The sequence below is a fragment of the Nannospalax galili genome, unplaced genomic scaffold (genome assembly GCF_000622305.1).
Source record: "Nannospalax galili isolate Female #2095 unplaced genomic scaffold, S.galili_v1.0 scaffold1083, whole genome shotgun sequence".
NCBI classification, from domain to species: domain Eukaryota; kingdom Metazoa; phylum Chordata; class Mammalia; order Rodentia; family Spalacidae; genus Nannospalax; species Nannospalax galili.
Window position 1 is genome coordinate 1,512,288 of NW_008350331.1, and position 15,057 is coordinate 1,527,344.

The 15,057-nt window shown below is 45.1% G+C and overlaps 1 protein-coding gene across 4 annotated transcripts in view; it reads left to right on the forward strand.

The window, feature by feature from the left end:
* Positions 1–15,057, forward strand: part of E2f3 (E2F transcription factor 3) — a 91,756-nt gene that overhangs the window by 1,985 nt on the left and 74,714 nt on the right. For 2 of the 4 annotated variants that reach the window (XM_029570658.1, XM_029570659.1), the window contains exon 1: positions 14,408–14,472. The exons of the other annotated variants lie outside the window; for them this stretch is intronic. In XM_029570658.1, coding sequence (XP_029426518.1) covers positions 14,461–14,472 — 12 coding nt within the window. In that variant the 5' untranslated portion in view covers positions 14,408–14,460. Of the gene's footprint in view, positions 1–14,407; positions 14,473–15,057 lie in introns of those variants that run through there. 4 annotated transcript variants of the gene reach the window in all.

Here is a 15,057-nt window from a genome sequence, read left to right on the forward strand (position 1 = left end):
GGCCCCCGGGGTGGGTACCGTGTTGACGTGCGTTTCTCCCGGGGGGATGGATGCATGGGCGACCGCCACCCGGATGGGGGCTCCTCGCCCGGGGCCGAGTTGAGCTCTGCTGTCGGCGTAGCTTCCCCTTGTGCTGGAGGGGGAGGGGGCGGGTCAGAGGGTAGGGTGTCTGTGGGGTTCCCAGGCCACCCGCCACCCCTCCCTTTGTCCCTGTATTTTATAAAGCGCCTTTGAGAGATGATTTAGGTCAGTATGCGGCTTCCCTTTTTGTTGGTGCTAGAAAGAAGTGTGGCCCTTTCTCTGCTTCATTCCTTCCCCTCCTTGGCTTCTGTCTTCACCCTCGTGGTCAGGCTTGGCCCTGACCAGGCTAAAACCGACCCGGATACACTGATAGATCAATCGTTGCATGATAATGCCAGCCCACCTCACCTAGTCTGGTCCAAATGTGTTTTCGCACCATCAAGATTGTGCTGGGGTCTTTACGAAAAGTGTGCACATAGGTAGGACTTGGGGAAATAGGGTGGGTTGAGGAATAATTAATTTTATAATTTTTTCCCCCGTTTCTGCTCCTAATTTTGCCCTGGGTTGGATCTTAAGTGCTTTCCAGCACTTGCTGAGGATGTGTGATACAGTCCCAGTCAAAGACACTCCTGGTTTTAGTGACTAGGGTCTGCCAGCAGGGGGGTGGTTCTGTACCAGCTTACACATACAGTATTCTGTGTGCTAGATCCTTGGTCGCAGGCTTTTCCATGCTTTTATTAGCAGTAAATAGTCTTACTGACTTGACTAAACATGCTTGGCCATACTAAAAGAATATTTACTCCCCTACACAGTTCTGTTCCTGTATCTTAAATCACCGGAAACAACTAGCTATTGACAGACTTCTTGGATTAGATTCAGATTGGGAAGGGGGGAGGGTGTTAACTTCTGATAATGGGAAATTGTGAGACCACTAAATTGCTTTAAAGAAATGCCTTAGGATATTTGCTGGACCAGGGCTCCAAGACTGTCTAACCAAATTTACATGTAATTAACTGTATTTAAAGTATAAAATAATTGCCATCAGCATAAACTTCATTCCTCTTGCCATGAGATTATTATTCCAGAAATGTGGATTCTTTTGAATTTGTACACTCAAAAATAATTTTTCGTTACAGGAATATAAATGCAACTTATACATATTCAGAAGTAGTTTTATATAAGGTTGTAATGTATGCTGAATCACTGTTCTATCTATGGTTTAGGAGCTACCCCTGGGAGGGTAGGAAGTTTATCTCTTCCATACATACAAAGTCCTAAGCCTTGCCTGCAAAGTTTGGTTTATATTTTTCTTATCAGTATTATCATAGGCTTCCAGTTAAGTCTTAGAATTTGTTTTATTTTGAATGTGGGTTTTTGTTTTGTTTTGTTGTTTTAAGACAGGGTCTGTTGTAGCCTCGAACCCTAGTCTTTCTGCCTCTACATGCCCCCCTCCAAAGTACGAGAATCAAAGGCATATACCATTTGGAATTCTGAAACTTAATTGATATTCTTTCCCTAAGCAGGAAGGTGGGATGGCATAGCTAATGACCATCCAAACAGTTTGTGTTCAGGAGGAGATGCGGGAATTCTTCAGGTAGCCAGAGTTCCAGACCCACATGGGTCTACTTCTAAGTTCTGTCTCCAGAACACCTAAGACAGTGACCAAGAACCAGCCACTCACTGTCTCAACAGCTGTGTAGAACCTCATCTTTTATAGGCTGTCTGTTGGCAAATAATCTGACTTAATCTGTCAAAACTGTTAATTCTATAAAATAGGACAATGATAATATTAACTTTGATGCTTTAAGAGTCATATATAGGTAAAATACTTAGCATAGGGCCTGGCAAATAGTATCCCATACAATTAATATTCATAAATAAATATTTTTATGATTTGGAGAATTAGTGTAAGACTGCATACATACTCTCCCTGTGTTTACATATGTGAGCAGAATGGTCAGAAGTTTTCTAAAGTGGCATGTAATTTCATTCTTACTCCAGAAAATTGAGGATCTATTAATGCAAGAGGCTGTGGCCTGCCACGTCACATTTAATTTCATCCAGTCATAGCAATCTGCTGATTATACTTTTCAGAACCCTCGGTGCCTGATCATCTCGTCTGAGAAGGGAGGAACTGTAGAGGCTGTCACCAGGGTCTCCTTCCCTGTGCCAGTGTCAAAGAAGAAAAGTGTCCCAGCCTGTGGTCCTGTCTCGGTGATCTCGCTTCCACTGAGATGCCTGGTTGAGGCCACGCTGAAGCTGCAAGGGAATTTTTAGTTACTACATACTCCCAAAAGGAAGTTTTAATATAACACAGTGCCCAGACTTGGGCTGTCCAAATACCTCCACTGTAATCAGTACAAAGTCGCCACCCTAATCATCCTTGGGAACAAAGCACCTTTAAGTTCACTAAAGCACCCAAGCTTGAGAACAGGAAAGGACTGTGTGTGTGTGTGTGTGTGTGTGTGTTTCTAAAAATCACCACCTTCTGTAAAACTTGGAGGGATGGATTCTGAGATTAACAGTGTGCTATGTAAAGGTAACTTGAAAACAGAAAATAATACTTGAGGCTTAGGCATGAATAATAACCAACACCTGGATGGTGACAGACTGGTGGGAAGGGGCGGAGTTTTATTTGGTGTCGTAGAAATAAAAAGCAGTAGTTTTCCTTCAACTTCTGGCATGATTGTCATCTCCAAAGATACCACTCAGACCTTAACCCTTTTCTAAGTGACTTGGATCCATTTGGCTGTTTTTCTGTAACTTACCTTGATTCAGAAATAGTTGGTGTGACCGACCCGTTACATCCATTTTTCCCAAGCTAGCCGGCTCCCAATCCATCTTTCCCATATACTTTCTAATAGTTTTCCTCATAATTGGTGCTTAGTAGACCGAGTCACTCAGCATCTACAAAACTACCCCAAATAATGCAAGGTGTAAAAAAAAAAGTCCATCTTGATTTCTGTCAGATTGCCATTCTTTTTTTTTTCTTTACAGAGGAGGAACATCCTTGAATTCTTCAAGGTACAGAGTATATCGTTTTAATGCATATTTTTATGCTTGTTAGCAGTTTAAAAATAGTGTTCCAGGGACTGTATTTACAGTTACTAAAGAGCCCTTTTTTTTTCCCCCCCTGTTAATCATTTTTCATGGGACTAGGAGGGGCAGATAACCGAGAAAGCAGTAAATACAGGAAACCGCTGATGTATCTCCTTCCCCCTCCCCTGGTCCTGTCTGCCTTCTAAGAATGACTGGGAAAGTAAGCTTACACAAAGAAGAGCTATAGTATAGAAGATTCCAGAAAGCAGCTACTCAAATGGAGAACAGGAGACTGGCATGGTGGAGCTGGGTTAATACAGAGGGATTATGTTGGTGGCTTTCCAATAAGAGAGATGTTGGTTTATTTTCAGCTTATACCTTTACTTCAACCACTCCACTGCAGTGTGTAAGTTGCAAAAAAATGTGTTTCTCCCTCACTAGCCTTAATGGGAGTCAGTCTATGGCCACAGTTGTCTGGAACATGGTTGAAGACATGGATGTGGTGAAGCCAGAATGGAATCCCAAGGCCCGGTGAACTTGACTTTGCTGGAGGCTGTAGAGAACCAGGCCTCTGTTTTCCTTTATAACATAAGGCAGGAGCTATGGTTGAGATTGACACCAGGGAGAATGGATTGCTGATGGGAGCCAGAAGATGGAAGGAATGGCCAACTTCCCTTTGCATTCTGTACTCTAGTCAAATAGTCTGGGGCCATTTGTAATCTCTCTGAAACATTCTTATACATTGACAACAATATTTCAGGTTAGTATATGCAATACTTGATAAATTAGATGGTCTTGGGATCATAACGTGTGGGAGTTTATAAAACACAAAGAGTGCCCATCTACCCAACCCCCTTCTTTTGCAGGTGACGAAATTAGGGCCCTGCTGCAGTTAAATTACTTGGTCAAGGTCACGGAGGGAGGGATGGAGGAAGCCAGAACTGAAACTGGAGATTCATGCATTCTTAGAAGCCTCATTTGCCAAGAGAAGGCTAACTTGGGTGTGTGGACTACATTTTAAATGTCCATCAGAAATGGTTACACTGGAATTTTTCAAGGGTGCACATAAAGAAGTGTGCTTTGGCCCACTGGTTATGGAATTACAGTTTATTCCCAGAGATGCTAAGAAAGCAAAGCTACTTTAGACACGGTAAAAGAAAATTTAAAAACAAAAAGAATGACCAACACTCCTAAAATGTGATAGTGGTATCTTCTAAAGCTTCATTTGGTATTTGAAAGTTTTATTATTATTCTTTGGTTATATGACATTTCTGGTGTCCTGAGAGAGACCTTTATACTTCACCAAGAACAACCCATAAAGATTTTTGAAACTTACACGGGAGAGGAACACCTTTGGAAAATAGTCGTGGACCATCCACAACCCGAGTGACAGGATGGTTTTGCACCTTGCATGGTACCATTGACAAAGCGCTGTGGTTAACTCCAGGAAGATTTTGGTGTGGCAAAGCAGTCGCTCTGTTAACTCTTTCAGAGGAAGTTGCCTTCCTAAAGCCAGAACTCATTTCCTTAAAATGACCTTATTTTACTTGTTGAACTGAGAAAGCTTAAAAATAGAATTGCTTCAAGCTCTGAAGCTGGAAAATGAAATACAATCCAACATGGCATCAGCTCCCAGCCTGCTTTGGGGCAGGGGTATCTGTTTATCTCTAATCCACAAACTAGGAAGGTACCCTGTATGAACAAGGGCTGACTTCCAGGGAGCCAGGAGTAGGAATTGATGAGAGTGAGGTTATCAGCAAAACTGAGTTCCTCAGCTTTTTTGGCGGGTGGAGGAGTTGAATGTCCTTGGTCCTCTGGGCCAGCTCTGGGCTGTCTATCCTGGAGAAGCTCGTGGCTCCTTCAGCATGCTCTGGACTGCTGAGAACAGCGTCTTTCTGCTCTAGTTTCATGATCCTGTTGTGTGTGGCTCTTCACTCGGGGATACAGGCAGTGAACTCAGTGTGGGCGGGTCTCACTCCTAGATGCTCTGAGGCCTCAGGACCACAGAACCAGGGCAGCATCCCCAAAGCTTACACCTTCACCCCCACTTTTCCTGTAGAGATGATGGCTTGTGTATAAGCTTAAAAGGAGAGACAGCTCTGTGTAAAGAAAGATGGAGTCCAGAGGGCCTGGGCTTCTTCTCTGCCTCCACTTACTAGCTATGTGACTTTGCCATCCCCTTACCATCCCCCCTGGGGGTTCTCATAAGGAGAAAAGATGAAATGAGTTGATGTTAGAAAATGGCCCATAGGTGTAGGGCGGGCGTGCCAGACCCTCTCTGACTGTTGTATCCTGCTTCCTTCATTGGCTGTTAGTGTTCATTTCAAACCAGGCACACCTCTGAGAGTGTTGGTGACGGGAAGAGGGAGGAACAAACACCAGGCTGGCTGTGGCCTAATGCAGGCCTTGGGACCCCGGCCTTTCTTACCTCTTTATAAGCTGCCCGTTGATTTGGGAGAAAGAACAGAAGAATAAGTTTCTTATTGTCACGGTACAGTCAGCAGTAATCATGTTGTGAATAAAGCCTTTATTTCTGTGGCAGAACGTGTTAATGAAATGGCACTGTTAATACACATGGTGCTGTTGGCGTAATTCTGTGTCTGTACAGTAAGGCATGGCTTAGGACTGGTGGGGAAATCGGGGTGTCCCAGCTGCTGAATGCTGGCTAAGTAGGAGGGAGTGTATGGGGGGGAAGGGAAGCAGTAAATCTTGCTCACCAAAGGCTTGGGGATCCTGCTGCAAGCCTCTTCTCATTTGCATCCTACTCTCACTTTTGTCTATTTGTTTTGGGTTTTTTGAGATGGTCTCACTTAGCCCAAACTAGCCTCAAATTTGTTATCTAGCAGAGGCTGGCCTTGAACTCCCATCCTCTGGCCTCCACCTCCCCAGCCCTGGGATCACAAGTGTGCAGCACCACTTCTCTTTTCAGAGCCTTTGCCCTGGTGTCTTTGTATTGCTATACAACTTGTTTGTCTCTGGTCCTTCAGGCCACTAGAGGAAAGCTCAGGTATAGTCTCCTGACTCCCCAGAGGCATGGACCCCTTCCATAAGCGACACCTGTCTCCTCGGATCCTAATGGTCCTTCTTCAGTTACCCCTAACCGATCAGTGTGACCCTTTCTCCTTCTGCACTCCGCAAACCCTTTTGGTTATAGACTGAACTATTTGAGAAGAGACATTTTCAGGAGATGCCTACAATGGGCTTAGTCCTATTGGGGATGCAAAGGAAGAATGTGGTGTGATCCGCCCACTCTTGAGTTTACAATCTGTTTGGGAAGATAAGCTTTAAACACATGTTGATCTGCAAGCAAGACTAAACAGGAGTCAGGAGGTGAACAAAATTGATCTAGTCCTCTGTACTGTGTCTCCTGTTCCACAAGTTAAGTGAGAACTGCTGGACTTAACCATGCCTTCAGAACCACAGGCCATGGCTCCACGATGGCCAGTTTCAAGATACATCCGTGTGCCTTAAGATAGCTCACTTCTCAGATCCCAGCACTTGGGAAGTGGAGACAGGAGGGTCAGAAGGTCAAGGTCAACCTTGGCTTTATACTGAACTCAGAAGCAGCCTGGGCTTTATGAAACTTTGTTTTGAAAAACAAATTTTTTTTTTTAAGAATTTCTTGGGGCACTAAAGAAATAGAACCACTTGGGCCCTGCCCAGACTAGGAATCTCTAAGGATAAAATCCTTTTTTGTGTGTGTGTGTGTGTGCCTCAGATTTTATTTCAACATCTGTCACTCATTGGACCCTCTTGGCTAGGTAGAGAAAATAAAAGGATGTTTTAGCCTGGGGAGACTTCCTGTGGTGGGAAGCAAAAAGTAGGCTAGTGTGGGGGCATAGATTAGACTGTGTCAAAATTGAGACTAATAAGACTTGGATATGTTGGTAAAATTAGTCTGGAAATATTCAGGAGGCTGAAGCAGGAGGATTGATGAATTCAAGGCCAGTCAGAACTGAAGTGAGACCCTACCACACAAAAACAAAAAAGGGGGACTGGAAAGATGGCTCAGAGGTTAAGAGCACTGGCTGTTCTTGCAGAGGACCTGAGTTCAATTCCTTGCACCCACATGGCAACTAACAACCATCCATAACTCCAGTTCCAGGAGGTCAGACACCCTCTTCTGACCTCTGGCCAGCACTACACGGCAAGGGTACACGTACACACATGCAGGCCATACACGTCGAGTAATACGTAAGATATTAAAGAAAAAAGGAAAAAAATCTAAAATAGGTGTTGCCTTCATGTAAGGGCTCCAGTAAGAGACTGGAGACTGGGGGGGAGTTAGAGGGGTAGAGCTGCACTTGGTCAGGGCCCTTGCCTTAGGCCATGGCTGCCAGAGGCCAAGGCATTCCCAATGTTGCCAGACATTCCACCTAGTCAAAAAATCTCCCCATTTTTAAATGTTGGCTGGATTAAAAAGGAAAATGTACAGGCCAAACAAAATAGGTCTCTAGGCCAGATTTGGCTCAAGGGCTGCCACTCGGCAGTCGCTGGTCTGTGGGATAATAATAGCCAGTGTTTATCGAGTGCCCATGGGTATCGAGGGCACTAGACTAAGTGCCTTCCGTGCCTGCGCATGGTATCCAAATGGCAGCCTATGAAGTGGGAATTGTTACCATCTTTGTCCTGCACAGGAGGAAGCAGGCTGCCAGGGGTTAAGGGGCTGGCTTGGGGCCCTGCTAATAAGTGGGACAACCAAAATTAAACCCAAGGAGCCTGGCTCCAGCCTCAGCCTATTTCCTCTTTATCTTCTGTGGTCTGGCATTGGGTTAAGTACATAGTAGGAAGCCAGGATACCTGTAAGAAGAAAATAATGCAGTGTTTTACCTGATACAGGCCAAATAACCCACATCCAAAATGTTTGGGACCAGAAGTGTTTAGAGTTTGGGTTTTTTGTTTTTTTCACAGTCTCCTATAACATAAGCTGATCTTCAATTCCCCATGTAGCTGAGGGTAACCCCAAACTCCTGCCCCTCAGGTGCTGAGCTTGTAGACATGTACCACCATGCCTGGCAGGTTTGGAAATTTTATTTTTCAGATGCAGAGGTATTTGCATATAAGTGTTGAGGTTAAGAGTAAACACAAAGTTCAGTTGTGTTTTGCATATCCCATAGACACATAGCTTGAAGGTCATTTTCTACGTTGCTTGTGATAATTTTGTGCAGGAAAGTTTCTTGATGTGTTTTTTTCTACTTGTGGAGACATAATGATACTCAGAAAGTTTCAGGATTTTGGAGACTTTCATATTTTCAGATAGAGATGCCCAATAAGAATTTCCTGGAGCATTTGTTCCAGATAGATTTCCAGGCTTCATCTCTGTCCTTAGAAACAGCTTAGTCTCGTCTTCTGAAACACGGGGCAGCCCTAGGTAGGCAGCGAGAGGGCAGGAACCTTGTATAAGAATGCGTGGTACCTAACTCCGTCCTCATCGTCTTTGTAGTGAACAGGCCTTCAGACCATCATGCCCCAGGCCTCGTGCCTACACAGTAGGTACCAGTTTCTGGATTTCTAGGTTTATTGCAAGGCAGACCAACCAAAGATGAGTTACTCAAAACTCAAAATGAGTGCCAGGCATGGTGGCACATGACTATAATCCCAGCACTGGGGAGGCAAAAAACAAGTTTATCCCTGGAGCTCATTGGTCAGACAGTCAAACCAAATCAGTGAGTTCCAGGTTCAGCGAGAGAGACCCTGTCTTAAGAAATAAGGTGGAATCCGGCTTGTGGCACATCCCTTTAATCCTAGCACTTGGGAGGCAGAGGCAGGCAGGTTTCTGTGAGTTTGAGGCCAGAGGGATACCTAGTGAGACTCTCGGGGGTGGAGGGTAGGGCTGAGTGATTGGCGAAGATACCCGACATAATCCTCTGGCTCGTACATACACACATCCACACAAATACATATGTCACACAAAACCCAAGAAGGGGCTGCCGAATGACTGAGGATCTAAGCTTGGGAGGTCAAAGTGGGAAGTTTCCTGCATCTAGGCACCAACACCAAATGATGTCATGCCTTGAGTGGTTTTGTGTAATTGTGGTAGACTCTCCACTCTGTTGGGTTAGGGTCCTTGGGAGCAGATAACCAAGTGGATTTGAATGGGAAGAGAACCAGGGCTCGATTTGAGGACATGCATGCTATAGAATTGGCCTGTCTGGAAGAAGGGTGGGGAAAGGGAGAAATCAAAGTACAATATCTTTGACTTCCAAAATGTGTAACTCCTGGGGCTAGAAGAACAGCTTAGGCTGGGCTAGACGCTAGACTATGCTGGAGGGAACGCTGGGTGGTTGGAGGGATATCATGGGCTTTCTGAGGGTCTAGAGCTGAACCCTGGAAACATTTGTGACTTTGGCATGGAGGTTAAGGTGGAATTTCTCAGAAATAATGACAGGCAAAGCACTGGTCTTCCTAGTTTTGGGAGAGAAAAAACCCCAAATGTAGTGCAGACACCTCCCATCATTCTGCTTCTCCCTCTGTAATATGAAGGCGAGACAGATTCATCAGGTTGGTTTGGGGGGATCAATTCTGTGAGGACTCACAGAGGCAAACCATCAGATGTTATTTATGACACACTTTACCAGGTCTGTGCCTGGCTCTCACAGACAACCTAGAGTTTACTGTGTCAAACCCCAGGGCCAGCAGTGGGGTACATAAGGACGTGTCAGGATTTCCTGTGCTGTCTTGAATTTGTTTCTTATGCTGTATCATATTAAAATTTTAAAAATAAGAGGCTTTGAGTACTCTTGGAGGAAAGAGCCATGTAGATTCTAAATATCTTCATAATTAATTTTTAAAATATGGGACGGTGTTGAAGCTTGTTTGCAGCACTCCTTGAATCGGCTGATTTTGTTGCTATATTGGGTGGCAAAATGTGTGACAATAACACTAATAATGTCATGAGGTTTCCAGCAGTTCGTGTCACTGTTCCGCTCGTTAGCATCTCAAGACACCTGAATTCTGGGAAGAGTCTTTAGGAAGCCTGTTTTCAGCCCCGGAGACCCGTGACACAGCGGTGAAGTTGGAGGGAGCATGTGGTACTCACCAATCTGGCTCTCAAAACATACTTTGCCATTCACAGCATAGGACTTTTCACCAGTACATCTGTGATCCACGCTTACCTAAAATAGTGATCCTGACTCGGTGACTGGTTTAAATAACCAGGACTAAATAACATGGTGTTTATAGGAAGCTTTGTATTCTTAGAGCCCTTCTCTCTTACCCCAGCGTAGTAAGTGTCCAGTGTTGGTTGAACCTTCTTCAGGAGTAACAAGCTATAGACAATACTTAATTGAACACAGAGCTTTGTGCATTTGTGTGTAGACCCGGGTCCTCTGAGGGATCCTGGGGTGACTAATTTGCTCTCCAGGGGTCCTTCAGTAGACAGAAAAGGAGAAATAGGTTCTAAGAACCTGAGAAAGTACAAAACAGTGAAGATCATGACAAGGTATCAGTGATGTTTCTTGGGCATCCGAACTTGGGGGGACAAGCAGGCTTTGGGAAAAGTTTAAACTAGAGCAGGGTTGTAATGCTGTTAACACTGGACAGATACATTTTGTGTGTGGGAGGAAGACGTGCATTTAGAGTGTGTCCCGTCTGTGCTCTGAGATGCCAGCACCCTGGCAGATCCAACATGTAACATTGGCTCCAGACACTGCCAGATGTCCTCTGGAAACAAGTCACCATTGACTGAACCCGAACTAGACCTGGAAGAAAGGAAAGATAACAGGGACGCATATGGATCCTCTCTGTATGACGGACTTGAGATGCTTTTCTGTGTTGATGTTTCTGCAGGTGCATGTGGAAGCCAGAGACAGACAGTCTCAGATGTCACTCACGTGTCATCCACCTTTTCTTCATTTTAAGACAAGGTCTGGAACTCACCAAGTAGGCTAGACTGATTGGCTAGTTGGCTAGTGAGCCCCAAGGATCCACCTGTCTCTGCCTCCCTAGTGCTGGGATAACAAACATGCCACCATGCCTGGCATTTGTACATGGGTTCTAGAAATCAGACTCGTCATGTGCTTGTGTGGTAAGCATTTCACCAGCTGAACTGTCTCCTAACCCTAAATATTTATTGTGTTTATATATGTATAGTTTTAACATTTTAAATGGCATAAATTTGCAAAGAAATAGTTTCTCATCCCGGATCTTTCACTTTGGAAAGCCCAGCCGCCTGTGGAATCCCACAGCCATGGCTTGCTGCTTCTCCACTTAGTAGGCGGCTCTTCGTGTGGCCAGCCGAAGCCCTGTCTGTTCTGTAACCAGGCATCATATTGATCAGCTTTAGGGAGCCTTGTCTGTAACTCACAGAAGAAAGAGCGAAGCCTGAAGTTTGAGGAAGGAAGTTTTACCGTTACCGTGGATTCAGCTGGGTGATTAGAGGAAACCTGCTTCCCCACTTGGCTTTTAACCCCAGTCTTGGTCTCACCCATTCAGTTTGATAGTTTGGTCATATGGCCTTCCCTCTATACCCTGTGTCCTCCCCCAATAGATGAGAAAAATCACAGTTCCCACCTCCCAGAGTTCTTGGGTGGGTAGTCAGCATTAATGATCGTTAAGTGCTGGCTGAGCTCCGGCCATGCGCTCGTGGCTCGTGAAGCACTCTGAAATCCTTGTCTTCGTCATCTGTATTGTCACTGTTATTAAGTCAAGCTTCCCTTTCAGGGCAGCAGGGTGGTTAGCTATCCCTGCAGCTTGGCTTCTGCCACCTCGCTTCCTGCTTACCTTCCTGTGCTGGGGAGGTGTCAGTGGGTGCACCGAGTCATTTGACTAGTTCATGGCTATGTATTGTCGAGTCCAGTGTGTGTATCCAGCCACCTTTCTGGGAACAAGCAGTGTTGCAGTGGACAGTCCCTTGTCCTCGTGTGGTCTTGTCATAAATGATGAAGATTTTGCCTTGTGATGCCTAGTTCTGTTAAAATTTCTGTTGGCATTCCTTGAGTTGTGGCTCGTGATGAGTGGCCATAGACCAGCATCATCTTTTGGGAACTTGGAAATATATTCATATACGACCCAGAACTACTGACTCAAAAACTCAGGCAGTAGAGCTTGTGGCTTAATAGTCCGTCACTCTGATGACCAGTATAAGAACCAGGGATTGGGGAAACAGGCCTCGGGTGAACCAAGGATTCTGATGGGGCCATAGTGTGCCATGACATGGTTAGATAAGAGGCTGCTTGTTTGGAGACTCTGGCATCAGAGTTTATAAATTTGGGTATATTGAGATGGTCCAGACTGGCAACCCTTTCTGTTCTCTTCCCTGTATTATAAATGAACAGCTTTGGGAGGATTCCCCAGTAACAGAAAGTCCTAGTCTTTCATTGACTTTTCATCAGTGAACAAGGAACCTATTCCTTTTCTCAAAAAGAAAATTTTTATTTTATGTGTAGGAATGTTTTGCCTGGTTGTATGTAGGTGCACCACATGTATTCAGTGTCCAAGGAGGCCAGAAGAGGGCATCAGATCCCCTAGAACTAGAATTAAGGATGGTTGTTAGCTACCATGTGGGTGCAGGAACCAAACCTGGATCTCTGCAAGAGCAGCCAGTGCTCTTAACTGCTGAGCCATTTCTCTAGCCTTCTCTTGTTTGTTTTTTGTTTTGTTTTTGAGACAGCCTCACTATGGAGCCCTGACTGGCCTGGAACTCACAGTGTAGACTCACTAGAGATCTACCTGCCTCTGTCTCTCAAGTGCTGGGATTAAAGGTATGCACCACTATGCCTGGCCAGGCCCGCATTTTTATTTTTTAATTTGAAGATAAAGTCTCACATAGCTTAGCATGGCCTTGAATTCCTGATCTTCCTGCCTGTACCTCCCAAGTGATAGCATTACGGGCCTGTACCCACTGTGCCCCACTATCCACTGACATGTGATGTGTGTGTGACTGGCCATTGTTTTAATTTTGATCCCTTAACTGTTCACTTGTGTAGCCCTATTAAAAATTTTTATATCTGTTATCAAATTGCCAGCCAAGCTCACAAGGCTTCTTTGGACATGAAATATTCTTATGTGTTTGGTAATTTGGGTGTTTAAAGATACGGTAAGGAGTAATGAGACGGTGGACGGGGAAGGTGTCCAGTTTGGAACTTGGCAGAGAAGACCAGATAAATGCCTGTGCAATTCCTGCCCTGTTCCAATCAGAACACCAAGGCAGGAAGCAGACACCACAGTTCCTTGTGTTGAGAATGTGTTATCATCATATAAATTAGAACCCAGAGCATGGAATCTGAGGTTTTGATTACTTAAAACATTTGTTTTTAAAGATGCAAAGCAGGATGTGCACGCCTTTAATCAGAGCATTCAGGAGACAGAGACAGGTGAATCACTATGAGATCAAGGCCAGCTTGGTCTACACATGCAAGTTCCAGGCCACCTGGGGCTTCAGGGAGACCCTCTCTACAAATAAAAACATATATATGTGGGTGTGCATACATATATGTAAAGAAGAAATGGGCTAGTGCTAGAGAGATGACTCAGCAGTTAAGAGCACTGGCTGCTCTTGCAGGGGACCTGGGTTCGATTCCCAGCACCCACCTGGTAGCTAAGAACCATCCTTAACTCTAGTTCCAGGGTAATCCGACTCCCCCTTCTGACTTCTGAGGGCATTACACAACATAGGTGCACTTACATGAAGGCAATGCACTCATATAAAATGAAAATAATGAATAAATAAAAATGAAAAGGCTGAGATTATAACTCGGGTAGAGTGCTTGCCTGGAGTGTACACGGAGAAAAAAAGAAACTAAAAGTTATTTTAAAAATAATGTTCTTGCCCGACAGGGTGGTGCATGACTTTAATCCCAGCACTTCACACGGGAGGCAGAGGCAAGCAGATCACTGTGAGTTCTACGCCAACCAGGCCTACAAAGTGAGACTGTGTCTTAAAAAACAAGGGGGTGGGGTGTTCCCTGTGGTGGATCGCTTTGGTTAACTAGGGGGAGCCTCACTTGGGGAATTGCCTCCATAGGACTGGCCTGTGGCCATGCCTGTGGAGCATCTTCTTGATTTTTGAGTGATGTGGGAGGGCCCAGCCCACTGTGGGTAGTGCCACCCGTGGGCAGGTGGGCCTGTGTTGCATAAGAAAGCAGGCTGAGCAGGGGCCAGGGGAGCAGGCCAGGAAGCAGCGCTCCTCCATGGCCTGTGCTCCAGCTCCTGCCTCCAGGTTCCTGCCCTGAGTTCCTACCTTGGGCTCCCTTAATGATGAACTGTGACCCAGGAGATGTAAGACAAATAAACCCTTTCATCCTCAAGTTGGTATTGGTCAGAGTATTTTGTCACAGCATCAGAGAAGCTAAAATTCCCTGGTTTTTGGGGTTTTTTTTTTAATGATGATTTTCTTTTTTTTTTTTAGAAAAGCCCAAATCTGATTGGCAGAAATCAGATTTACTCTGTTCTAGCTCAGACATGGATCTACTTGTAAGTAACCTGTCCATTGAGTCAGTATTAATTTACAAAAAAATTAATTACCTGTGTGTTAGGAGGGGTGTTTGCGACCTGTGGTGTTTCTTTTGAACAAAGACAGCCTCTCGGCCATGTGTAGGGAAGACGGTGAGGGTCTCTGGTGGCCCAGGTGTGTATTGTGCTCCAAAGCTGTCTCTGATTGTTGGTGGCATTTCCTCTTCTCTCCACCTTCAGCTCAGACAGCCTTTAGCACTGCAGTAGTTTTAAGCTTGCCCTTTGTGGTTGGTTCTACTACAGAGGCTGTGACAGGACGGCGGCCGAGTGCATTCCTTGTTCCCTGCTTGCTGCAGAGTGTGAGGGTCAGCTTCGCTCCCTGGTGTTTGGTTTGCCACTCTGTACAGGAAGGGTGGTATTTGCATGGCTTTTAGATACCCACCACCCCTGAGAATCTAGCTCAACCCAACTGCTACCATTTTTTCAAACTTGCCTCTGACTTATGGAGTAAAGGAATCAAAATAGAGCCATACCGTCTAGATCAATGAGTTTCAGAAATATTTGTCAGGGGGATCTAGGGCTGGATTGTCACATTTGACAGGAGCA